This window comes from Carcharhinus amblyrhynchos, chromosome 7 (assembly GCF_965287045.1).
Source record: "Carcharhinus amblyrhynchos chromosome 7, sCarAmb.v2.hapA, whole genome shotgun sequence".
Taxonomy (NCBI): Eukaryota; Metazoa; Chordata; class Chondrichthyes; order Carcharhiniformes; family Carcharhinidae; genus Carcharhinus; species Carcharhinus amblyrhynchos.
The window spans coordinates 111,717,722-111,744,775 of NC_137330.1; the positions used below are offsets into that span (position 1 = coordinate 111,717,722).

At 44.8% G+C, this 27,054-nt stretch overlaps 1 protein-coding gene across 1 annotated transcript; it reads left to right on the forward strand.

Annotated features, from left to right (window-relative positions):
- Positions 1 to 1,535: 1,535 nt before the first annotated feature.
- Positions 1,536 to 18,311, forward strand: cdc42ep3 (CDC42 effector protein (Rho GTPase binding) 3). Its single transcript, XM_080193394.1, has 2 exons — positions 1,536 to 2,101; positions 16,603 to 18,311. Exon 2 carries the CDS (start codon positions 16,903 to 16,905, stop codon positions 17,680 to 17,682), a length of 780 nt encoding a protein of 259 aa, XP_080049520.1. The 5' UTR covers positions 1,536 to 2,101; positions 16,603 to 16,902; the 3' UTR covers positions 17,683 to 18,311.
- Positions 18,312 to 27,054: the final 8,743 nt, after the last annotated feature.

The following is a 27,054-nucleotide window of genomic DNA, read 5'->3' on the forward strand; positions in this document are numbered from 1 at the left end:
CCCAGTGTTTAGTGGTGAACCACAGGGATCCGTGTTGGCCCTCCTATTACTTGTCATTTATATAAATGACATTGATGACTATGTGGGGGGTAGTATTCGTAAGTTTGTGGATGACATAACGATTGGACAGGTGGTTAACAGTGAAGCAGAGTGTCTTGGACTACAAGAGGATATAGATGGAATGGTCAAATGGGCAGATAAGTGGCAGATGAAATTTAACACCGAAAAATGTGAAGTGACTTTGGAAGGAGTAATTTGACAAGAAAGTACTCAATGAATGGGAGGACACTAGAAAGTTCTGTGGAACAAAAGGAATTTGGCGTGTTTGTCCACAGATCTCTGAAGGTGGAAGGACATGTTAATAGGGTGGTGGAAAATGCATATGGTTTGCTTATCTTTATCAATTGAGGCATAGGTTACAAAAGCAGGAAAGTCATGTTGGAGTTGCATGGAACTTTTGTGAGGCCACAGCTTTGTGCAGTTCTGGTCAGCACATTATCAGAAGGATATGAATACACTGGAGGGGATGCAGAGGAGATTTACCAGGATGTTGCCTGGGATGGAACATTTAAATTATGAAGAGAAGTTGTGTAGGCTTCGGTTGTTTTCAGAGCAAAGAACACTAAGTGGCCACCTGGTCTAGGTGTACAAGATTATGAGAGACGTGGACAGAGTGGATAAGGAGCAGCTTATTACCCTTGGAGCAGGAGGTTCTGGGGGGATGTGAGGAAAACATTTTTACCCAGAGGGTGGTGACGGTCTGGAATGCGTTACCTGGGAGGGTGGTGGAGGTGTGTTGTCTCATATCCTTTAGAAAGTATCTGGATGAGCACTTCGCATGTTACAATATACAGGGCTATGGGCAGATGGGAGTAGGTGGGAGTTCAGGTGTTTCTAATGTGTCAGTGTAGACTTGATGGGCCGAATATCCTGTTCTGTACTGTATGATTCTATGATTCTAAGATGCATTTGCAAGCTTTGTAAAATCCTTCCATTCTAAGCCCCGTAGCACCCTTTTTATACTGGGAGCAGGTAGCTGGGGTTTGACAGTTGAGTTTGATCGAATGATATTCAAATCCACTCTGGACATTGTGAACTTTTTGTTAACTCTTTATTGGAGACGCTATGCTATTCCAACGACCTTATTGCAAATTTATCGGTCTGTGTTTCGACCGAGCTCTACCATTAGCTCAGCACACCATCACAGTACAAATATATTCCTGGCTATGTAAACACATAAGAGCAGCAGGAATCTCAAATCGTTTAGAAAACCTGGACTGGATCTTGAACAGACAAATATTACTCTGCTCTCAGCTGACTTGAATGCATGATTATATTCAGCTGGATTTATTCTGAATCCACACACGATTTAATTTCAAGTATTTTTTGAGCGGGTCCAGGAATGCACTGGGCTCAGTTTCCAGTTGTTCTAGATTTGAGTCGTTAACCGCTCCAGCTCCTATAGCCACAACGCCAGGATTTCAGTGGTGCTCCCACCTCGCCAGCTCGTACACCCATCCCGCTGTAGAGCAGAGCCTGTGATGTGTCTTGCTTTATGCCCAAGGGGGCATGACTGCTCACTGCACCAGCTTCTTTTTTACACATGTACAGATTTAACGGGCTCCTTTAATGCTGCAGAAGTTGAAGTCAAAAGGTACCTGCAGTTCTCTCCCCAATTTTTTTTCATCCCTTTCCTATTGTCAGCCACTTGACAAGGCATGTAAACCCAAGAAGGCTTTTCCTCCACCTACCTCCTTCCTCCGCCACTCCGCCAATCCCAGCTATAGGGCACCAGGGAGGGACCGATAGGAAAGACTGTTCCCAACTGATGTGGATGTGACAGACAAACACAGGTGGACACCGCTTGACAGGAGCCAAGCGTGGCTTCAACATCTGGCCAGCTGCCATTGAAATTGACTCTCCAGCTCTGCACACACACACAGAACACAGCACTAACTTCAGGGAGACAGACACACGCTGCCAGAGGTCGCTCCGGGCTTTGCGCACCCTCCAAAATGGGAATCTCTCTATCTTTCACGGACGAATCGGCAGGCTAATGGGAGAGATTTAGCATCAATCCGCCAAGGCTGTGGGGAAACCTGTAAGTCTTTTATTTTATTTATTTCGCTTCCCTTCTCGAATATCATGTCCAGCTCGTTCCTTTCTGGTTAGCTAGAGATTTGTGTGAGTTAAAGCAGCATGTAAATCAGGCTCCCAATCTGTCAGCCAAACGCTACCCACTACACCCCCCCACCCCCCGACATACAAACACAGACACCCCACCCAACTAACCCTTTTCTGGAGATTTTTAAGTATCAATAACTAAACCAGCGTTTTACCCTCGGGCAGTTTGGTTTAAAGTCATGGCAATTATATTACGAAACACAGAAAATAAAAGTTAAAGCTGTTTGAAGCATCGGCAAAATTATGTTTTTGTAATATTTTAAATGTGTCTTAGCTACTGCGCAGGAACATGCTGAAAGAAATGACTCAATTAGATTAACCCTTTAATCATACTGGTCCAAAAGGGGGCTGTGCAATCTCTGTAATGGACTGAAAATGAATACTATTGATAAATCTGTGAAAAAAAGCACTGCGGGTGCTGGAAATTTGAAAGGAAAAACAGAAAATGCTGAAAACCGCTCCAGTATCATGGGTTTCTGCTTCTCCACAAGAGGACTGCTAGCTCATTTTGTGAAGCTAGCCTCTACTACATTATGCTGAAACGCAGATATAAGATGCTGATTTGCTGTTGCTGTTATTTATAACCAGAGTTACAACTGTGTGACTGTACTTGGGTTACCGTTAACATGGAGTTTAAAACATTTATCTTTACATTGAACGGCAAACCTCCTTCCTGCTCACGTCAGTGCTCTCATGTCTTCTGGTTCCTTAAGTTAGAAATCATCATACTTTAACCCACAATGGAATGAAGCACTAGATACATTGTTACTGGGCAAAGGACTGCAGTGCAACAGTCAATGGGATACCCCAGGATATATGTTCACGTAACAATTAGTTCCTAGCTCTTTACAAATAATATCACAATATAACAGTGCCCTTATTCATTTAATAGCAATTTTAAAATAGTTATTTGCACTCATGTCTCATTATTTGCTTGGTGTATTAGCAGAGACTTGACGGAAGTTTAAAATGCCGCTGGGAATGTTAGATTGCTAGTGGGGCGGGCTTTGATGGCTGAATAATTGTTCCTCGCCTTTGTCTGCTGTTAAATTGAACTTTCACAGGATTGTTCACTTCTGGGGTTGTATAGCCAGTAGGAAGGGAAAGTGCACAAGATATTCCAAAGGTTGTGAAAATCCTTGTATATCACCTTATCTCACATCAGTTGTAGTTGATTTCTGCCCTCTTCTCACCACTGATCCATTATGGCCATTAAACTGTTACACGCATCACAACCACCTTCTCCTCAAACATCCTTAAATTCAGAAGCTGCTGTTGCTGGACCAGACTTCACCCAGGATCCAAATTTTAGTGTGACCTGATGAGCAGAGGTTGGAAATTGAGGCACTGGAGCCTCTTTCTGTGGGCCCTTCAATGGAAACCGAATGATGCAAAGAGCCAGTTAGAAAAGGGGCACTTCTGGAGCCTTGAGCACCACCCACCTTCAATATGCAACTTTCTTCCTCTTCCTGTTCCTCTTCTTTTTCATGTCTGTGCCAATCGTCACAAGGCAACTCGTTTCTTCACTCCTTTTGCATGCAGCAAATGTTATGTGTTGTTTTATAACAAAGACCTTTTGACTTGCAGCAATTTGCCAGGAAGACTGGCTAGATGTACTCCGATGTCACTCCACTCCCATCAAATATGATTATGCTGCAGCACAGCGTATGCACAGCACTGCTGCCTCACAGCACCAGGGATCTAGGTTCAATTCCAGTCTTGGGTGACTGTGTGGAGTTTGCACGTTCTCCCTGCATCTGTGTGGGTTGCCTCCAGGTGCTCTGGTTTCCTCCCACATCCCAAAGATGTGCAGGTTAAGTAGTTTGGGCATGGTAAGTTTCCGTGCCTGTTGGGCACCGCAGGGGCTGAGGTGCCTTATCGACCCCAATAATCACATTTTGATTTGACGTGTCTTAAGTTTCCTTTGTACTTTTTGTTTCTGTTCGGGCCGTTCCTCCTCCTTTTGGGGAGCTGCCCCCTTTATCTTTGTCCGAACGTAATTTAAGTTTGTTTACTTGGTTTGACCCACCCAAAAGACCACCCCTTAGTATCCCAAGATGTGTAGTTTAGGTGGATGAGTACTTAGATATCAATCTAATGCTTAGAGAGTGAAGTGTGTATCTTTATAAGTAATGACTCTTAGATGGACAATAGGGATAAACTCAAGGTATGCCTCTCAGCGATAGTTCCCAAACTGGGGACCACTGAGTGTGGGAACAGAAGGTGGCTGCTATACTTGCAGCACACAGAGTGGACTGGCTGTCTCACCTGGGAAGAGTGTGCAAGGATAGACAGTCTCTGCAGTGAGAAGCAGACACACCCATCTCACTGATATGTGTAAATAAATACATGTTACTGTAAAAACATTATTAAAACCTTCTTTATATGCAGTACTCTTATATTATGAGCATTATACAGTATTAACATTTAAATGAGGATTTCATGATTACAATCCCACTTAAAAAGTGATGCTTTAATCAAAAATGTTTGAGGATTAACACACTGAGGAATCAGATATGTAAACATAAGAAAAATGGATTGAATACACACTCAAAGCAAAGGTATCAAGGACATGGGAAGAGAGCAGAGCCATAGGATTAATTGCTCTAGCAAACAACTCACAAAGACAATGGGCGGAATGGTCTCCACCCATGCTGTAAATTTCAATTGTTCGAAGATTGCCAGGGCTTGGGCACATCCCAGGCTATTGGAGAATCAAATACACAAATAGTCAAACATCCATCTATCGCAAGACTACAAGTCAGATGCGTAATCATAACAAATCCATCAGCATTCACATACGCCAAACTAATCCACCAAGGTTTACAAATAAACTGACCACTAGACTGTCAGACGCACATAGCCATCATCATCTTGTTGGGTTATCATGGAGATGTGTTTAGACAAAAAGAAAGATTTTTAATCAAAGCTTTTAAAAAAAACAATTACTTAAAATAATCAGATTAAATTGTCTTAAGTTTACAGCCAAAATGGCCACATAATTCACATTATTGTACATTCCATATTCCAACCAATTGAGATGGAGACGTCTTCAAAAATACATCAAAGGCAACCACAAAGGAATATTTTCTATTCCATTGGCACCATGTCTAGATACTCACCTGAATAGAGACAAACCAAATGACTTGATCAATGGTACCCTGGCTAGAAGGAGGAATTACAATTGGAATACACAATCGTTTGAATTACTGACTGTCAGATAACAAGTCAATCTTTCATGTGTTTTAAGCACATGTTTTCTCATCAGAACTGAAGACAAGCAGCTGAGAGCAAGATCCTTACTCCCTTTCTCTCCCCAACCAACTTGCAAGCCTTTGGGGACTGTCTGCTATTGTTTGATTACAGTAAGGCGTCCCACAACACCAGGTTAAAGTCCAACAAGTTTATTTGGTAGCAAAAGCCACTAGTTTTTGGAGCGCTTGCTGCCTTTTCATCAGGTGAGTGGGAGTTCTATTCACAAACAGGGCATATAAAGACACAAACTCAGTTTACGATATGCTACGACAACAGATGACTGAACACCGCTCAACAATCGCCAGGCAAGACTGTTCCCTTCCTGTTGGGGAACACTTCAGTGGTCACGGGCATTCGGTCTTTGATCTTCGGGTAAGCATTCTCCAAGGCGGCCTTCACGACACACGACAGCGCAGAGTCGCTGAGCAGAGACTGATAGCCAAATTCTGTACACGTGAGGATGGCCTCAATGGGATCTTGGGTTCATGTCACACTATCTGTAACCCCTACGAATTGGCTGGACTTGCAAAATCTCACTAACTGTCCTGTCTGGAGACAATACACATCTCTTTAACCTGTGCTTAGTGCTCTCTCTACTCACATTGTCTGTACCTTTAAGACTAGATTAGCTGTAAAGATCCACATTCCAATCATTATTTTGTAAATTGAGTTTGTGTCTTTATATGCCCTGTTTGTGAATAGAATTCCCACTCACCTGACGAAGGGGCAGCAAGTGCTCCGAAAGCTAGTGGCATTTGTTACCACATAAACTTGTTGGACTTTAACCTGGTGTTGTGAGACTTCTTACAATGTTTACCCCAGTCCAATGCCGGCATCTCCACATCATTGTTTGATTAGCAATAGTCATAGAGGTTCATAGCATGGAAACAGGCCCTTCGGCCCAACTTGTCCATGCCACCTTTTTTTTAAGCCATAAGCTAGTCCCAATTGCCCACATTTGGCCCATATCCCTCTATACCCATCTTACCCATATAACTGTCTAAATGCTTTTTAAAAGACAAAATTGTACCTGCCTTTACTACTATCTCTGGCAGCTTGTTCCAGACACAATCAAAGTGGAGAATGTGGGCAGATTCTCTCTCCATGCGCAGCAGACAGGGAATTTAAAGAAAGAATTCACCTCCACAGCTGCATCTCAGATAGATCATCCATTGGCAGCTTTAAACCACCTTAAAACTGAAAGGAAAAGACCACTGACTGAAAGCAGCAAGACGATCAAAGTCAGCTGGAAGTCAGCCCAAATCACCAAACTGCAGACTGAATTCATTTTTAACTTTGGTGGACTCTAATTTGACCATCCTGCCCCATTCTGTAATCTGTATTAGTGTGTGTGTGTGTGCTTTGAGTTTGTGTACATGTGCATGAAAGTTCGTGTGTATTTTATTATTTTCTTTGATCGGTTTAAGTATAATAAAAGTAACCTCTTCCTTGTTGAACTCAAGGAAACCTGTCCTATTGGTAATGTGATTACAGCATGTAATCAGTTACTCACTGAATTGGCAAATATGATGCTTTCCAAACAAAAACGTCTGTGGCTGTCAAACAATGAGAAGGCGTTGATCCGTCCTCACCTGGACATAATACAGGCACGTACCTACCAGAAGTCTGCCAAGAATTGGGTGACTCTTGGCTTGTAGTGAGTCAGATAAATCGTACTCTCCTTCTCAAGGGCAACTAGGGATAGGCAATAAATGCTGGCCAGCCAGCAATGCCCATGTCCCATGAATGAATAAAAATATGTGGTTCATTTTGGTAGGAGGAACAAGGGGACCACTTATTCCCAAAAAATTAAATGGGAAAGGAGAAACAAAATCTGGGATGTGATACATTGATCACTAAAAGTAACAGTATAAGTTGATAAAGGTTATTCAGAGTGTAAATAAAGCGCTGGGTTCGTTTCTCGACAAGAAGACAAAATCAGAGATAATGTTATATTTGTACTGAACCACAGTGCGATCATATTTGGAATATTCAGACCACCATAATACAAAAAAAATTGAAACCCTGGAGAAAACTTTTACAAGGGTTTTGTTAGAAATGAGAGAATGCAAATATTTGGAAAGATTGATTTTGCAACTTCTTTCTCTGAAAAAGAGAAGATCTGATAGATGTCTTGAAAAAGATGAAGGATTCTGGAAGATGATTGTGAGCTTATGGGTGAGTTCAGGACAAGTGCCTTTTTTCCTGATGATCACCAATAGACCAAACACAAACATTAGGAATGATGTGGGTGATTTTATGTGGATACTTTAAAGAGTCTCTAAGATGGCTAAGATGAGGCATTCATTGGAAACATTGGTTTAAGTGCAGGACTCCATTTGGTAAATGTCCATAAGACATAGGAGTGGAAATAGGCTATTTGACCCATTGAGTCTGCTCCGGCATTCAATAAGATCATAACTGATCTGATATGATAATCCTCAACTCCACTCTCCCACCTTGTCCCCGTAACCCTTGATTTCTTTGCTGATTAAAAATCTATCTATCTCAGCCTTGAGCATACCTAACAACCCAACCGCTACAACCTTCTGAGGTAAAGAATTGGACAGAGTTGGAAAAGCTGCTTGAAGGATTGGTAAGAAGTTGATTGCTATTTAAATTTCCTGCGAGTGCTCATTGATGAAAAAGTTTCTGCCCGGTCTCGAACCAAGGACTTTCTGCGTGTGAGATGAATGTGATAAAGACTATACTACAGAAACATAGCGATAAAAGGCAATGCCAATTAGCAGATAGCAAAGAAAGCCAGCAAGGGGGCTCATGTCAAAACCCAGGATTGAACCAGGAATCTTTAGATCTTCAGTCTAATGCTATTTTGGCTTGTTATTAATGGGGCTAAACAGCATTTTAGTGATGAGCACCTGACCTAACGACAACCAACTGATTGGGAGTAAACTGGTCATTGCAGGGGGAATGCCTTTGACAGTCCAATTTTGCTGAAGGTTTGAAGAGGACTTTTGAAACCTATCCGGAAATTTTCTGAGACATTTGTCAAAGATATCACCAATACTCATAACATTCAATCTGAAAATTCTCTGAGAACTTCAGTTGAGAGAATGAGTGCTATGCTTCTGTGCCTTATTGGACATTTACAGAAGCCCACATATGCATTAGAATTACATCTAATTAGTACTTGAGTGCCAAACCTCAAGGTTTCTGGTTCAAATTATGGTAATCAGCAATTAGGCCCAAAATGGCATTCTAAATCTAGACTTTCAAGCAGACGTGTCTTCCAAGATAGCATCTATTTAGTGCCTGTTTTTATTTCACTAAAATATACACTGCTCTCTTCACACAGAGTGATGAGAATGCAAAACCTGCTGTCTCACAGAATGATTGAAGCATATGATACTGTTGCATTTAAAGGCAGGCTGTGTGCATACATGAGGAAGAGTGGAGTATTTTCTTTATTCTTTCATCACTGGCAAGGCCAGCATTTGTTGCCTTTCCTTAATGCCCTAAAATTGAGGGGCTTTACTAGCCCATTTCAGAGGACAGTTCAGAGTCACTACATTACTGTGGGTCTGGAGTCACATGTAGGCCAGAGTAAGTAAGGATGGCAGATTTCCTTCCATAAAGGACATTAATGAACCAGATAGGTTTTACATGATAGTTGATATGGCCATCATTACTGAGACTAGTTTTATATTCCAGAACTTAAATTCCACCAGCTGCTGTGATGGGATTTGAACCCCTGCCCCCAGTGCATTCACCTGGCCTCTGAATAATTAGTCCTGTGACACTACCACTACCCAATGACTAGTTTTATATTCCAGAACTTAAATTCCACCAGCTGCTGTGGTGGGATTTGAACCCCTGCTCCCCGAGCATTCACCTGGCCTCTGAATGATTAGTCCTGTGACACGACCACTACCCAATGACTCCTACCTAAATATGGGGCAGTGTGTTAATCTGAATGAAAGGGAGGCTAGAACACAGTATAAAGTCTGCTGTAGATCAATTGGATTCAATGTCTGTGCTCTGAATGAGATGAATGGCTAGTTTTTGTGGATGTTATAATTTTGGATGAAGGATGAGAATTAGCCAGCAGTGCCATATGACCTTTAATGTTGAACTGAATCAGCAGAACAACCAGATGGCACTTCAGTTTAATAACTCATTCAATGGTTGCACTGCAGCTATTAAATTGACATGGTCAGGCTGCTTGCAAGTGCCAGTCCTGACTTGAAGCACCAGAACCCAATAACCTTGAATCGAGCTTTACTCCTCACTTCTGACAGATTTTCTAACTCGTACCGAGTATAGCAGGGAACTTTCCTTTAGGGCTATGATGTGACCGTGTCGGCTGTAGTTAACACTGACATCAGGTCTCAAGAATAGGGACAATAATGAGCGCAGGAGATGAATTGGACATTTTTATCTCATTTCTGCCTCAGTTCGGCAAGAATTAGATGTTGTATTCTTAAAAGACTCTCAGAAGCAATTCATTGGGTGTGAAACATTTTGGCATGCCTGAGGATATGAAAGCTGTTATAGAAACATAACTTCTGGCAGAGAGTGGAGATAAAGGGATCTTTCTCAGCATGGCAGCCGGTGACCGGTGGTGTGCCTCAGGGGTCAGAGCTGGGACCACAACTTTTTGCAATATACATTAATGATTTGGAGGAAGCAACTGAAGGCACTATTGCTAAGTTTGCAGATGATACAAAGACATGTAGAGGGACAGGTAGTATTGAGGAAATGGGGGGGGGGACGCTGCAAGTGGACTTTGACAGATTAGGAGAGTGGGCAAAGAAGTGGCAGATGGAATACAATGTGGAAAAGTGTGAGGTTACGTACTTTGGAAGGAGGAATGGAAGAATAAACTATTTTCTAAATGAGAAAATGCTGAGGAAATCAGAAGCACAAAGAGACTTGGGAGTCCTTGTTCAAGATTCTCTTAAGGTTAATGTGCAGGTTCAGTCGGCAGTTAGGAAGGCAAATGCAATGGTAGCATTCATGTCGAGAAGGCTAGAATACAAGAGCAGGGGTGTAATTCTGAGGCTGTATAAGGCTCTGGTCAGGCCCCATTTGGAGTATTGTAAGCAGTTTTGGGCCCCATATCTAAGGAAGAATGTGCTGGTCTTGGAAAGGGTCCGGAGGAGATTCACAAGAATAATCCCTGGAATGAAGAGCTTGTCATTATAAGGAACTGTTGAGGACTCTGGGTCTATACTCGATGGCGTTTAGAAGGATGAGGAGGGATATTATTGAAACTTACAGGATACTGCGATCTCTGGATAGAATGGACGTGGAGCGGATGCTTCCACTAGTAGGAAAAACCAGAACCAGAGGGCACAACCTCAGGCTAAAGGGATGATCCTTTAAAACAGAGATGAGGAAGAATTTCTTCAGCCAGAGTGGTGAATCTATGGAACTCTGCCGCAGAAGGCTGTGGAGGCCAGGTCGTTGAGTGTCTTTAAGCCCGAGATAGATAATAAAGGGATCAGGGGTTATGGAGAAAAGGCAGGAGAATGGAGATGAAAAAATATCAGCTATGATTATAACACCCCAAAGATGTGCTGTTAGGCTGACTGGCAGTAATAAATTGTCCCTAAATTAGTTTCCCTCAATGTGGATGGCCATAAAACATTAGGCAAGGGTCATGGGTGGAGGGGGGTACCGGTGGTGTTGAGATGGCGGCGCGGGCTCGTTGGGCCGAAGGGCCTGTTTCCCGGGCTGTTTTTGTTCTTTGTTCTTTGTTCTATGATTGAATGGCGGAGTAGACTCAATGGGCCAAGTGGCTTAATTCTGCTCCTACATCTTATGGTCTTTTGGTCCCTAGAATTTGCTGATTAGGAAAATTTTTAAAAAAGCATGAACATATTTTAATTTTCCCCAGCTGTTTGCAGTGTCTGTTTGATTTTCCCATTCTTACATTTCTGCCTGTGACTTCTCCTTTTTCAGTTTGTTTCCTGTTAACTTCTTACACATTATGCTGCTTCTCATCCCTCTCAAATTACCAATTCTCTTGCTGGTACCTTTACGCTTTTGATGGACTTTGTCCACCCCTTCATGCTTCTTAAGCTATATCCTGTTCTGCGTCCAAATCTGTCTCTTATAACTCTGAATGTATCTCTGATTCAGTACTCATCCATTCCAATAAACATCCACATCTCCATTATATTACTTTGTGTCTTGTTAACTTTTGATGCCTCGCAGTGAAAATGTAAGTAAAGCTATTGCAAGGGAGCAATATGTAACATTGTCTCATTCTACCTCGTAATTTGGGTATTTTTTTGGGTATTGGGTAAATTGTTTTTTTTCCATAAATTGGACTGGTGAGGAATCCCGATACTCTACACAGGTACAGTACCCCACCCTCCCACCTCATCTAACCTAAAAAAGAGAGAGGGGCTCGGAGTGAGAACAGGTAAGTTTGTTTTTGTTTTTTGTGTGAGCTGGAAGGGCTTTGACTCACAGGGCCTAAGCAAAAAGGGTGAGGCAAGGTAAGTTTATAAGTTTTTATTACTTCTCTGAATTTCTAAAAAGGGCAAGTATGAGTGTGAGGCCAGTATGTTGTTGCCAATGCAATATGTGGGAGGTCCTGGAGGCTCCTGATCTCCCAGACATCCATATCTGTGCTCGGTGTGTGGAGCTGCAGTCCCTAAGGGACCGGGTTAAGGAGCTGGAACTGCAGCTCGAGGACCTTTGTCTCATTAGAGAGAATGAGGAGGTAATTGACAGGAGCTACCGGCAAGTGGTCACACCGGGGCAACGGGAAGAAGACAAGTGGGTAACAGTTAGGAAGGGGAAAGCTCACGTGATGGAGAGCACGCCGGTGGATGTCCCCCTTCAAAATAAGTACTCCTGTCTGAGTACTGCTGGGAGGACAGCTCACCTGGGGGGGGAAGCGATGGCCAGCTCTCTGGAGCTGAGCCTGACGCAGTACTTCAAAAAAGTAAGAAAAAGAGCAGCAAGGCAGTGTTAATAGGGGACTCCATAGTGAGGGGATCAGACAGGCGTTTTTGCGGACGCAGATGGGAGTCGCGGATGGTGGTTTGCCTCCCTGGAGCTGGGATCTGGGATGTCTCTGGATGCATCCCAGACATCCTGAAAGGGGAGGGTGTGAAGCCGGAGGTTGTGGTTCACATAGGTACCACTGACATAGGCAGGAAGAGGGAAGGGGTCATGAAAAGGGATTATAGGGAATTAGGTAGACAGCTGAGAAAGAGGAACGTGAAGGTGGTAATCTCAGGATTGCTGCCTGCGCCGCGGGAGAGTGAGAGCAGAAATGGAATGAGGTGGAGGGTGAATGCGTGGCTGAGGGACTGGAGCAGGGGGCAGGGATTCCGGTTCCTGGATCATTGGGACCTCTATAGGGACAGGTGTGACCTGTTCAGTAAAGACGGGTGGCACTTGAATCCCAGGGGGACCAACATCTTGGCGAGAAGATTGGCTAGGGCTACTGGGGGGGCGTTAAACTAGAAAGGCTGGGGGGAGGGAAAAGAGATGAGGAGACTGAGAGCGAGGAGGTTAGCTCCCAGGTAGAGAAGGACTGCAGACAGTATGAGAGGGAGGTTAGACGGGTAATGGAAAGGGAAGTGCCCAGAACAAGGGTATGAGGTGTGTCTACTTTAACGCCAGGAGTGTAGTGAACAAAGTAGATGAGCTTAGGGCGTGGATTGCTGCTTGGGAATGTGATGTGGTGGCCATTACAGAGACTTGGATGTCTCAGGGACAGGACTGGGTTCTTCAGGTGCCGGGATTCAGATGCTTCAGGAAGGACAGGGAGGGGGGCAAAAGAGGTGGTGGAGTGGCACTGTTGATCAGGGACAGTGTCACGGCTGCAGAGAAGGTGGATGCTGTGGAGGGACTGTCTACGGAATCTCTGTGGGTGGAAGTTAGGAACAGCAAAGGGTCGATAACTTTGCTGGGTGTTTTCTATAGGTCGCCCAATAGTGACAGGGAAGTTGAGGTACAGATAGGGAAACAGATCATAGGGAGATGTAGTAGTAACAGAGTTGTCGTGTTGGGAGACTTTAATTTCCCAAACATCGACTGGAACATCCCTAGGGTAAGGGGTTTGGATGGGGAGGAGTTTGTTAGGTGTGTTCAGGAGGGTTTCCTGACACAGCACATGGATAAGCCTACGAGAGGAGAGGCTGTACTTGACCTGGTGCTGGCTAATGAACCAGGACAGGTGACGGATCTCTCGGTGGGAGAGCATCTCGGGGATGGCGATCATAATTCTATCTCCTTCACGATAGCATTGGAAAGAGATAGGATCAGGCAGGCTAGGAAGGTGTTTGTCTGGTGTAAGGGGAAATATGATGACATCAGGCAGACAATTGGATGAATAAACTGGAAGGAGGTGTTCTTGGGGAAAAGTACTGAAGGAAGGTGGCGGATTTTCAAGGAATGTTTGACTGGAGCTCTGCACGACAATGTTCCGATGAGACAAGGAGGTTTTGGTAGGTCGCGGGAGCCGTGGTGCACGAAGGCTGTGGTGAACCTGGTCAGGAAGAAAAGAAAGGTGTATGAAAGGTTCAGAGAGCTAAGAGATGTTAAGGATCTAGAGGCTTGTAGAAAGGAGCTTAAAAAGGTAATTCGGAGAGCCGAAAGGGGACATGAGAAGGCCTTGGCAGGTAAGATTAAGGAGAATCCCAAGGCGTTCTACAAATATGTGAAGAGTAAAAGGATGAGAAAAGAAGGGATAGGACCTATAAAAGGTGAAGGGGGAAAAGTGTGTGTGGAACCGGAAGCCATGGCAGAGGTGCTTAATGAGTACTTTGCCTCGGTGTTCACGGTGGAAAGTGATCTGGGAGGTTGTACTACAGGTTTGCGGCAGACTGAAAAGATTGAGTATGTGGATATTATGTGGATGTTGTGGATAGTCTGGAGGGATGTCAGAAGTTGCAGCGTGACATAATAGGATGCAAGACTGGGCGGAGAAGTGGCAGATGGACTTCAACGCAGATAAATGTGTAGTGGTCCATTTTGGCAGGACCAACGGGATGCAGGAGTACAATAACAAGGGTAGGGAGTCTTAGCTGGGTTGAAGAGCTTGAGGTCCGGGTCCATAGGACTCTTAAGTCGGCCTCGCAGGTGGAGGATGTGGTCAAGAAGGCGTATGGTGTACTGGCCTTCATTAATCGAGGGATTGAATTTAGGAGTCGGGAGGTAATGCTGCAACTTTATAGGACCCTTGTCAGACCCCACTTGGAGTACTGTGCGCAGTTCTGGTCACCTCACTACAGGGAGGATGTGGAAGCTATTGAGAGGGTGTAGAGGAGATTTACAAGGATGTTGCCTGGATTGGGAGGCATGCCTTATGAAGATAGGTTGAGGGAGCTAGGTCTCTTCTCCCTGGAGAGACGAAGGTTGAGGGGCGACCTGATAGAGGTTTATAAAATGTTGAGAGGAATAGATAGGGTGGATTCTCGGAGGCTATTTCCCAGGGCTGAAATGGTCGCTACGAGAGGACACGGGTTTAAGGTGCTGGCAAGCAAGTACAGAGGAGATGTTAGGGGTAAGTTTTTCACTCAGAGGGTGGTGAGTGAGTGGAATCGGCTGCCGTCGGTGGTGGTAGAGGTGAACTCGCTGGGGTCTTTTAAAAGACTTCTGGATGAGTATATGGGTTCTAATGGCATTGGAAGTTACAGATAGTTCTATGGCTTGGTAGGTATAGATGTGATCGGCGCAACTTGTGGGCCGAAGGGCCTGTTTGTGCTGTAGTGTTCTATGTTCTATGTAATTGAAACTAATATTGCAATAGCAAATACGTCAGTATGGAAGCCATGAGGGGCTGAATGTGTTACAAATTCTCATCTCTCTCTCTTGTTATTTCTGCCACTCCCCAGTATTAATCACTGGGTAACAATCACAAACAGGAACCATGTCTGAATTTAAAAAAACTGCTCCAAAGTAATTGTAGTGCCCCACCCAGCCACGATCAGCTAACAGCTCAGACCAGGGATTTCTGGTTTGATTATACTGCTTCAGCTATCATGTCAGTCAGCTGAAACTTTTAATGATAATATTATTGCTCCCTTTCAAACTGCACGGAAAGGTTGCAGCTGTGCTTACAGCTCCAACAATTTGTGCTGACTGAGGTGAATTGTGCTGTAAATCATCACTACCTGCTGCTGTGGTGAGTCACTCAGATGCATTGTCCCCTTCACAATGCAGCTGTCGGACAGCACAGCCCAACAGGGCATGTGATTTTAAAAACTCAACTCAAATAATAACCGTGCAAGTGAGTGAGTTTCAGCAACCCTCAACGAGTGAATATTGTTCTTCTTAGAGCGGAGGAGGTTAAAGGGAAATTTAATGGAGAGGCTCAAAATCATGAAGGATCTGAGAGAGTAAATGTGGAGAAACTGTTTCCACCAGTTGGAGGTTGATAAAGGACACAGATTTAAAATAATTCATGGAAGAAGCAGAGGCGAGATGAAAATAAATTTTTCACACAGCAATTTGGAGCACACTGCCTGGAAGCTTAGAGGAAGCACATTGGTGTTCAAAAGGGAATTGGAAAAAATATAAAAAGGGTAAACATTGAGCAGAACTAATTTCAAGGAAATGGCGTAAACATGGTGGGCTGAATAGCCTCCTTTTGCCCTGTGTCATTCTAAGAATGATGCTTAGCCACCATAATATATTTAAGGTACTGCATAGCAGCTTCATGATCATTGATAAGATTAGTATTTTACTTAAGATTTATTCATTAATTGAATTTCAAATTCTCCTGTTGCCATGATGGAAATTGTATCCATGGCTGCAGTGCATTAGCCCAGGCCTTGGGATTACTGGTTCAGTACCATAGCCACGATGTTACCGTTCTGCCATTGAATGAAGCTAGATCCACCAGATGGAATGGTTAGTTACATTGCAGGTCTGGAATTAAAAGTCTGTTGATGACCATGAAATCCTTGTCGATTGTTGGGAAATCCCATCTGGATCACTAATGTCCTTTAGGGAATCTGCCGTTCTTACTTGGTCTGGTTTACATGTGACTCCAGACTCACAGCAATGTGGTTAATTCTGAACTGCCCTCTGAAATGGCCCAGCAAACCATTCAGTTCAAGGGTGACCAGAGATGGGCAATAAATGTTGGCCACCAGTGATGCCCATGTCCCACGAATAAATAAAAAAGATCATTCTATACATATGTGCTAATAATCTGTTTGATTCCTCACACAGATCGCCACGTTTCTTAAGGGAGCCAGCCTACCCACTTTTTGCATGACGTGACTGAGACAGACATCCGGTTATTTTTTAGAGCTGCCCACATTTGTGTTTGTCTTCCTTCTTCTTCACTCTGGAAGAAAAAGACTGTTGTTCGAAGCTGAAAAGGTTTCACAAGTTGGCAATGTGATTGGCTTCTCTTCAACCAAGACACAGAAGTGAAGCAACTTGGAGCCTTTTGACTTAGAGGACTTTTATTCACATCCGCGTGGAAATTTGGATGTTTTTGGACATTTTTCTGACACTGCCTAAGGGATGCCAGCCAAGACTCCGATTTATCTGAAAACAACCAGCAGCAAGAAAGGCAAGAAATTTAAGCTGAGGGATATTTTATCCCCTGACATGATAAGTCCTCCTCTTGGAGACTTCCGACATACCATTCACATTGGCAATGGAGGGGAACATGATGTGTTTGGGGACATTTCATTTCTCCAAGGGAAGTATGACCTCTTGCCTGGAAATCAAGGCAAGGTAAAGCTTGGCCAGTGTGGAGGGCACAGTGAATTCTTACGGGCAAACAGCACCCCGAATCCTACTTTCTCTGAGACTTCCTCACCAGTGTTGAAGAATGCTATATCACTTCCCAGCATTGGTGGGTCTCAGGCCCTCAACCTCCCTCTACTCACTGCTGTGACCTTTGTCTCAAAGAAGGATTTCTCACCTCCTCCTAAACCTCCCCGACTCCACCCAGTCACCGGGCAACAAATGCCAGATAAAGATGAGCAAGTGGGGAATGGGCACATTATTACAGAAAGAAGAGAGGTGAAAAAGTGCCCAAAGGTATTACAGAATGGTGAACCCAATGTTAATCACTCAAATAACTTCATTGGACAATCTAGAGTCTATAAAAATGTGGAGGAAGAGCCCATGCACTGCAGCGCACAGTATGGAGTGACAAGAACAACCAATTCATCAGAGGATTCCCTCCTCAACCTCACCGGTTCTCTTCTTTCCCTTCAGCTAGACCTAGGGCCTTCCATTTTAGATGATGTCCTGAATGTTATGGACAGAAAGCACCAGTTGGAGGTCAAATAACAGGCACATTCTCAGCAAAATCGACAACAGAGAGATTGGACTTCTTTCACAGTATGCTTGAACCACAGAACCTGTATGCCTGCATGTTGAGCTTGAAGGGGATATGTCAGCGTGGCCGTTTTGCACCTTGGAAATGTTGGATGCAGCATCATCTGCAATTCTCTTTTGATGTTATTAGTGTTTGGTGCTGTTTGCAACTGTTGCTCTGATGAACATGAAGGACTGCTATTTGACCGTGACACAATTTCTACTGCTGCCCCGAAGGCAAAGGACATCTTTTTTTTTCCCCAGTTGTTCAATAGAGGGGCAGCACTTTGTGGTTGTGTAGTTTAGCTGAGATCAGCTGAAGGTTTTCAATTACTGAGTCAGGATTCTGGTATTGTCGAGCACTGTTGTGCAATTGAACCTGTGCTTGGTGGGTCAATGGTATTCTTTTTTCAGGCAATTATATTGAACACTTAATTTCTTCACAATTATAGTGGTAGTTTGCAACAATCTCTGTTTCTGGTTAACTATTGCTTAAGTACTTTCCAAAACAAATTTGTTTTTGTGAAACATATCGCTTCAATGTACACATATTGCTTGAAACAAGTGCAACATCTGACACTGAATAAAGAGATAAGTATGGGGTATCATGCAGTGTTGGTGTTTCATAGTTGTTATTTTCTAATGGTCCCTTGACATCGGTACTCCCTTCAAGCAGCAGTGGCTCTGTCAATATTATACTAATGGCTGACATAAGCCCTGGAGCCACTAGATCAAAGAACAAAGAACAACCCAGCATGGGAAACAGGCCCTTCGGCCCAACGAGCCCGCGCCGCCATCTTAACAAAGCATTTTCCTACACCTACCTTGACCCGTGTGTATGTGTATGGTAACCTACTGTAACCAGATTCAGGGGAGAATAGTTTAGGGACAATTTGTTACACCAATCAGCCTAAGAGCACATCTTTGGGGTATGGGAGGAAACCGGAGCACCCGGAGGAAACCCACGCAACCACAGGGAGAATGCGCAAATTCCCACAGACACTAGCCCAAGCCCATGTGTCTACACAGCTAGAAGTGATAGTCACTGAGCTGTTGTGGTGCCCGTCTGCTGGTCCAGTGTTAAGCACACACAACGACGCGAAGTACTAGGCCACTCTCGAAACATCCAAGAGCAGCCCATGCACGACCCACCGTGTGCATGCCCCTTGTTAGACAACAAGGAGGACCGACACACCTGCGGATTAAAAGAGACAAGACATTAACATGTAGCATTACATTTCCAGTATCGTCCTGAGGCTCTGACACTTTTTAAAACAGTCTCCTATAACCCTCCATCCCTGTTTCATTCATGTGCCTATCTAAGTAAACCTTAAACAAGTCCAGCACGTCTGCCTCCATCACCTTACTTGGTAGTGCATTCCATACCCCCACGACCCTCTGTGTGAAAAACCTCCCTCTAGTACCCAAATTATACTTCTCCCCTCTCACCCTTAGCTTGTGACCCCTCGTGATATTTGTCTCCAATCTAGAAAAAAGCCTGCCACTGTTGACTCTATCTATACCCTTCATTATTTTGTACACCTCTATCAGATCCCCCCTTAATCTCCGTCTTTCTAAGGAGAAGAACCCCAGTTTACCCAATCTTTCCTCATAACCCAGTCCTTCCATACCAGGCAGCATCCTGGTAAACCTCCTCTGCACTCTCTCCAGGGTCTCCACATCCTTCCGGTAGTAAGGTGACCAGAACTGGATGCAGTACTCCAAATGCGGTCTAACCAACGTTCTGTACAACTGAAGCATTAGACGACAGCTCTTATACTCTATACCCCTTCCTATAAAAGCTAGCATTCCATAAGCTTTCTTCGCAACCTTCTCCACCTGGGTTGCCATCTTCAGAGACTTGCGCACTTGCACTCGCAGGTCCCTCTGTATTTCTATACTCTTAATTGGTCTACCTTTTATCGTGTAACTCCTCCCTGCATTATTCCTTCCAAAGTGCATCACCTCGCATTTGTCAGGATTAAATTCCATCTGCCATCTATCTGCCCAATATACCAGCCTATCTATATCCTGCTGTGTCACCTGACAATCCTCCTCGCTATCCGCCAATCCTGCCATCTTGGTGTCATCTGCAAACTTGCTGATCACACCACATACGCCCTCTTCCAAGTCATTTATATATATTACGAAGAGAAGAGGTCCCAGTACTGAGCGCTGTGGCACACCACTGTCACTGTCTGTCACTGGTGACAGACCTCCAGCTAGAAAAGGACCCGTCCACTACTACTCTCTGTCTCCTGTTGCCTAGCCAGTTTTCAATCCATCTAGATACCTGTCCCTGTACCCCATGTGCCTTAACCTTTTCTACCAGCCTACCGTAAGGGACTTTGTCAAACGCCTTATTGAAATCCATATAGATGACATCAGTGGCTCGCCCATCGTCAACCGTTTTTGTCACCTCCTCAAAAAATTCTACCGGATTCGTAAGGCAAGACCTCCCCTGAACAAAGCCATGCTGCGTATCCCTAATCAGATCGCAACGCTCCAAATACTTATACATCCTATCCCTGAGAATTTTTTCCAACAATTTTCCTACCACCGATGTCAAACTCACTGGCCCATAATTACCAGGGTTATCCCTACTGCCCTTTTTAAACAGCGGTACCACATTAGCTATCCTCCAGTCCTCTGGGACCTCACCTGTGTCCAAAGAAGAGACAAAGATTTGCGTCAGAGGCCCAGCAATTTCATCTCGTACCTCCCTAAGCAGCCTGGGATAAATGCCATCAGGCCCCAGAGCTTTATCAGTTTTTATGCTACCTAAAAACCCTAACACTTCCTCCCTCGTAATGGATATTTCCTTCAACCGGTCTACAGCTCACTCCAAGACATTACAAGACACCAAGCCCCTCTCCTTCGTGAATACCGACGGAAAGTATTCATTCAGGATCTCCCCCATTCCCTCAGACTCAATGCATAGTTCTCCTCCTTTGTCCCTAAGAGGATCGATTTTCCCTCTAACCACCCTCTTGTTCCTAATATAAGAGTAAAATGCCTTTGGATTTTCCTTAATCCTATCAGCCAAAGCCATTTCATGCCCCCTTTTCGCCCTTCTAACTCCCCTTTTGAGCTCCCTCCTGCTCTCTCTATATTCCTCTAGTGCTCTCTCCGTTCCCAGTTGCTTAGACCTAACATATGCCTCTCTCTTCTTCCTGACCAAGTCCTCAATATATCCTGTAATCCACGGCTCTCTAATCCTGCCTTTCCCATCCTTCCTCTTTATCGGCACATGTCTTTCCTGCAACATTTTCAGTTTGCCCTTGAAAGCCTCCCACTTGCCAACCGTGGACTTGCCCGCTAACAATCTCTCCCAATCAGTGTCCTTCAGCTCCTTCCTAATCCGGCTATAGCTCGCCTTCCCCCAGTTCAGCACCCTCCCCTTCGGACGGCACTCATCCTTTTCCATTTTTATCCTAAAGTAGACAGACTTGTGGTTACTGCTAGCTACATGTTCGCCTACTGCAACCTCAACCACCTGACCCGGCTCATTACCCAAAACTAAATCCAGTATAGCCCCCTCCCTAGCTGGGCTAGTTATGTACTGCTCCAAGGACCCTTCCATCACACATTTTACAAATTCCTCCCCATCCGAACCCCCAGCTCTAGGCACCTTCCAATCCACTCCAGGAAGATTAAAGTCACCCACTACAACCACCCTATTCTTTCTGCACCTGTCTAAAATATCTTTACAAATGCCTTCTTCCACTGCCCTTGGGCTGTTAGGTGCCTATAGTACACCCCTAGCATAGTAATCGCTCCCTTCCTATTCCTCAACTCCACCCACAGCGACTCAATCCCTAACTCCTCCATATTGTCCTCCCTCTGCACCGCTGTGACGTGCTCCTTAACCAGCAACGCCACCCCACCACCTCTCTTCAACCCTCCTCTGTCACACCTAAAACACTTATACCCAGGAATATTCAGCTGCCAGTCCTGCCCTTCCTTTAACCACGTCTCCGTCACTGCCACCACATCTAAATTCCTCACGAACATCAAGGCCCTAAGCTCATCCGTTTTACCCGTTACACTTCTTGCATTAAAACAGGCGCCATCCAACCCTCCAGGCCCACTCGGATCCTCCTTCCCCCTGATAATTTTCCTTTCAACCGAACCCACCCTGTCACCCAACTCGCTCCCAATCCCAGTGCCTAATAAGCTATCAGTCTCATCCCCACTCCCCCTCCATATAAGTTTAAACCCTGCCGAAACACTCCAGCTAACCTCCCAGCTAGGATATTTGTCCCCCTCCCATTCAAATGTTCCCCATCCCTCCTATACAGGTGTCCTTCTCTCACAAATACTTCCCAGTGATTGACAAAGGTAAAGCCCTCTACCTTGCACCAATCCCTCAGCCATGCATTCAGCTGCATGATCTCATTATTCCTAGCCCTGCTGTGACTAGGCAGCAGCCCAGAGAATACCACCCTGGAGACCCTGCTCTTCAGCTTGGCCCCCAACTCCCTGAATTGCCTACGTACATCATCCCTGCTCTGCCTTCCTACGTCCTTCTCTCCTATGTGTATTATTACATCAGCCTGGGTCCCTTCACCCTTCAAAATTCCCTCTATCCTCTCTGATACGTCCTGTACCCCTGCTCCAGGGAGGCAGACTACCATCCCAGAGTCACGCTTTTGCCCACAGAACCGCCATCAATTCCTTTGACCCTCCCATCCCCCACCACTATCTCATTGCCAGCCCCCTTCCTTCCCTCTGAGTCATTCTGGCCCTCCTGACATTCCTTTTGTACCCCTGTTAATGCGTTTTGGGGGGCCACTGGGGTAGTCTTTGGACCAGGACTATTCTTCTTCTTCTTCTTCCCCTTCCTAACAGTTACCCACCCGTCCTGTCCCCCAGGCCCTGAGACCTCCACTTGCCCATGGTTCATAGCCTTTATCTCCTCGTTCTCCCTGACCAGAAATGCATCCTCTAAACGCAGCTCTAACTGCCTGACCCGGGCCCTCAAACGTTGCAGCTCTAAACACTTGATGCAGTTGTGGGCCTTCGGGAGACGTGGTGCCTCCAGGAATTCCCACATGTGGCATCTAACACAGCTAAAGCATCTCCCCATAGCCCCTGCCATGCCCTGACCTCCCTTGGAATTATATATACCGAAATGGAACACAGGAAAGATGGAACCAGCAACTCACCTTGCCCAAGCCTGCTCTCACCTAAGCCCAGTGAGCCAAAGCCCTTATAGCTCTCACTCTGCTCCCACTCACTCTGCTGCCCGCTGTCTATTATTGCCTTCTTGTTATACCCCCCGGTCTCCCTTCCCGACTAGCTCCTTGCCTAACTTCCGCTACGGAAAGAAAAAGTAATCAAAAAACCCCCGCGAACCGGAAATGCAGTCAAAAGCTTCCAAGGGAAAATCAAACACTCACCACAGCCACCAGGTACACTGCTCTGGAGAACAATGAGCAATGATCCTGTTTCACCATTCAATCAGACTATGGCTAATCCAAATCCTAACTCCATTTACCTGCTAGCGCAAGTTGGGTTTGACAGCCTTACCCAACAAACAACCGTTGATCTTTGTCTTGAACATTTGAACAGACACATAGTCCATAGCCACTTTGGGGGAGCAAATTCTGGATTGCATCTCTGCCAAACATTTTCTGTACAGACTCTGACAATTCTTTTAAAAACAGCTATAGGGCTTCATCTACCTGCTCACAAAGCATCCAGAATAATGGAGGGTCAGAGAAGACCCTACCAAATGAGTAATGGTGTCAGGGTTCAAGGAGTGAAACCTCTTTTCTATTGTTTGCTGCTCCATCCCTTCCATCTTATACAGCTTTGCAACACCAAATGAGGCCATTCGGCCTCATGTGTCTATGTCAGCTTTCTGAAAGAGTTCTCCACTTAATCTTCTATGTACTTGCCTTTAAATTGCGTTTGAATAGCTAGTAGGAGCCTTTCCCTCTTGTATCCTGCACTCACCACCTATTGCCCATGAATAGGCTGGGCTGACTTGAGTACTTTCTTGCTTACCTCTGGAAGCTTTTAGCAAAATTTGTAATGACAAGGTAATTATTCCATCAGTGCAAATTTATAATCCTTGGGTCACAAGTGTCACATGTGTAACATCCAATTTTTTATAATGAGTAACAGAAACTGGTGCGATATTCTGCTTAATTCAAGGCTGTCATTCTAAGAGTGCAGTGTGAGATGGAACAACTGCCAGTTAGGCTATCCTGCCATTAGGACTCATGCCAGTACCAGTAACACACATGTGGTTACATGTACAATGATATAATCTGTGGCATTTTCTTATTATACGTATTCAGAACAAACAATTAAGCTATGTTGTCCTTGATGAACAATGTTAAAGGTTAGCAGAAAATGACCAAGATATTGATCTATTGTAAATATGACCTGAATGTAAAGTTCCAAATACTTCACCTCCGAAAGGATTACAGTTTTTCCTTGCTAGTTTTATTCCCTTGCCTACTGAAGGCATTGGCACAACGCGTGTTAGGGTATGAGCCTTTTGGGAGGAAACCAGAGCACCTGGAGGAAACCGACGCAAACATAGGGAGAATATGCAAACTCCACACAGACAGTGAGCCAAGGTGGGAACTGAACCCGGAGTTGAGGGGGTTGAACTATGAGGAGAGGCTGAATAAACCAGGCTTGTACTCATTAGAGTTTAGAAGAATGAGGGGAGATCTCATTGAGACGTATAAGATGATGAATGGGATGGATAGGCTCTTCCCGCTCAGAAAGGACAGTATGACTAGAGGGCACAGCCTCAAGATAAAGGGGGGGCGCGGTTTAGAACGGAGTTGAGGAGGAACTTCTTCACTCAAAGGGTGGTGAATCTCTGGAATAAGAACATAAGAACATGAGAAATAGGAGCAGGAGTAGGCCATCTAGCCCTTCGAGCCTGCCCCACCATTCAATAAGATCATGGCTGATCTGTTGTGGCTCAGTTCCACATTCCCGCCCTCTCCCCATAACCCTTAATCCCCTTGCCTATCAAAAACCTATCAACCCGTGTCTTAAATATATTTAGCGAGGCAGCCTCCACCACTTCAACGGGCAGAGAATTCCAGAGATTCACCACCCTTTGAGTGAAGAAGTTCCTCCTCAACTCCGTTCTAAACCGCTCCCCCTTTATCTTGAGGCTGTGCCCTCTAGTCCTACTGTCCTTTCTGAGCGGGAAGAGCCTCTCCACCTCCATCCTATCCATCCCATTCATCATCTTATATGTCTCAATGAGATCTCCCCTCATTCTTCTAAACTCTAATGAGTACAAGCCTAGTTTATTCAGCCTCTCCTCATAGTTCAAACCCCTCAACTCCGGTATCAGCCTAGTAAACCTCCTCTGCACTCCCTCCAAGGCCAAAATATCTTTGCGTAAGTGCGGCGACCAAATCTGCACACAGTACTCCAGCTGCGGCCTCACCAGTGCCCTGTACAGTTGCAGCAAGACCTCCCTACTTTTATATTCAATCCCCCTCACTATGAAGGCCAGCATCCCATTCGCCTTCCTGACCACCTGCTGCACCTGCAGGGTGGGTTTTTGCGACTCACGCACAAGGACCCTGAGGTCCCTCTGCACCGTCGCATGCTGCAGTTTTTCGCCATGTAAGTAATAGTCCTTCCTATCATTATTCCTACCAAAGTGGACAACTTCACACTTGCCAACATTAAATTCCATTTGCCAGTTCCTGGCCCATTCGCCCAACCTATCTAGATCCCTCTGCAGACTTTCCACACCCTCCGCACAATTTGCCATTCCACCAATCTTGGTGTCATCAGCAAATTTCAACACCATACACTCGGTTCCCTCCTCCAGATCATCTATATAAATGGTAAATAGCTGAGGCCCCAGCACCGATCCCTGGGGCACTCCACTAGTCACCAATCGCCAATCCGAACAGCACCCATTGATCCCCACTCTCTGCCTCCTATTTGACAGCCAATCCCCTATCCATGCTAACACCCTACCCCCACCTCCATGCCCCCTGACCTTCTGTAACAACCTCTTGTGCGGCACCTTATCAAACGCCTTCTGAAAATCAAGGAAGACCACATCCACCGGCTCTCCCCTATCCACCGCCCTAGACACATCCTCATAGAACTCCAATAAATTCGTCAGACACGACTTAATTCTCTGCCCGTTGAAGTGGTGGAGGCTGCCTTGCTAAATATATTTAAGATGCGGGTTGATAGGTTTTTGATAGGCAAGGGGATTAAGGGTTATGGGGAGAGGGCGGGAAAGTGGAACTGAGCCACGACAGATCAGCCATGATCTTATTGAATGGCGGGGCAGGCTCGAGGGGCTAGATGGCCTACTCCTGCTCCTATTTCTTATGTTCTTATGTTCTTATGAACCCAGGTCCCTGGAGCTGTGAGGCAGCTGTGCTGACCACTGTGCCACCCATTAGAATATAGGAGCTTGATGACCAGCACAGAAACAATGGGCCAAAAGGCCTCTTTCTGTCTATGCCTCTTTAATCAAATTTTAAGTGTTTTAGAGTCCCCTAAGAAATTTGAAGAGGTGTGGTATAAACATTAGCTAGTTTCTAATTCTCATCTGAGTATCCGCTTCACAAGAAACAAAATCATCCAGGGCATTTACATCATTTCCTTTGTTTGTGCAAATTGCATAAGAGGCTTGCTGGTATTCCGAAGAATGAGATAAAATTCAGTCTGTTAAAGGTCATCAATTAGTGTTCTGGACCATGTGACACTGGTAATCATCCCTTTTAACATTCCTAACATTCTTGTCAGTGACCACTTCAACTGCAAGAATTCTTTTTTGCACAGGCCACATAAAGGTCATTTATACACAAAGATTTTCTGAAAATATCAAAAGTCATTTTTGAAAAATTAGCTGTGAACCTTGTTCCTTCGAAGCCAGAATCTCATTAACTGGTCATTTATTCGTCCTGGTGACAGTGCTGGCAAACCCTTTCTTTAAATAAACTTTTATCCAAAGCTGTATGACTAATGAAGTTAGATGAGATTAGTTCCTCTAGAACATACATTCTGAATGGCAAATTCCAATTAGGCTGCATCACACTCAGTGACTCAGAAGCTGAATTCCCCAGTTTGATCCACTCTGCTGGTTCAGAATTGTGATCAATGTCTGCTTTCTGACCAAGTCAAACATCTGCAAAAACCAATTGCTTTCTGCACTGACTGCATTTTGCAATGTTCAGTAAGACATGCATGGTGCAAGTTGCCATTTTCAAATTAGAACTTCCACTGGATGACGTGAGTGATCTGATGATCTGATCTGATGAGAGATGTCTAAAAGGGTCCGAGCAGAGTAGCTAAAAGCAGGCTAAAGGCAAGGATTGAGGATAAAGAAAT

Excerpts from the sequence above, each read along its gene's own strand:
- cdc42ep3 (XM_080193394.1), top strand. The coding sequence starts at position 16,903 with ATGCCAGCCAAGACTCCGATTTATCTGAAAACAACCAGCAGCAAGAAA.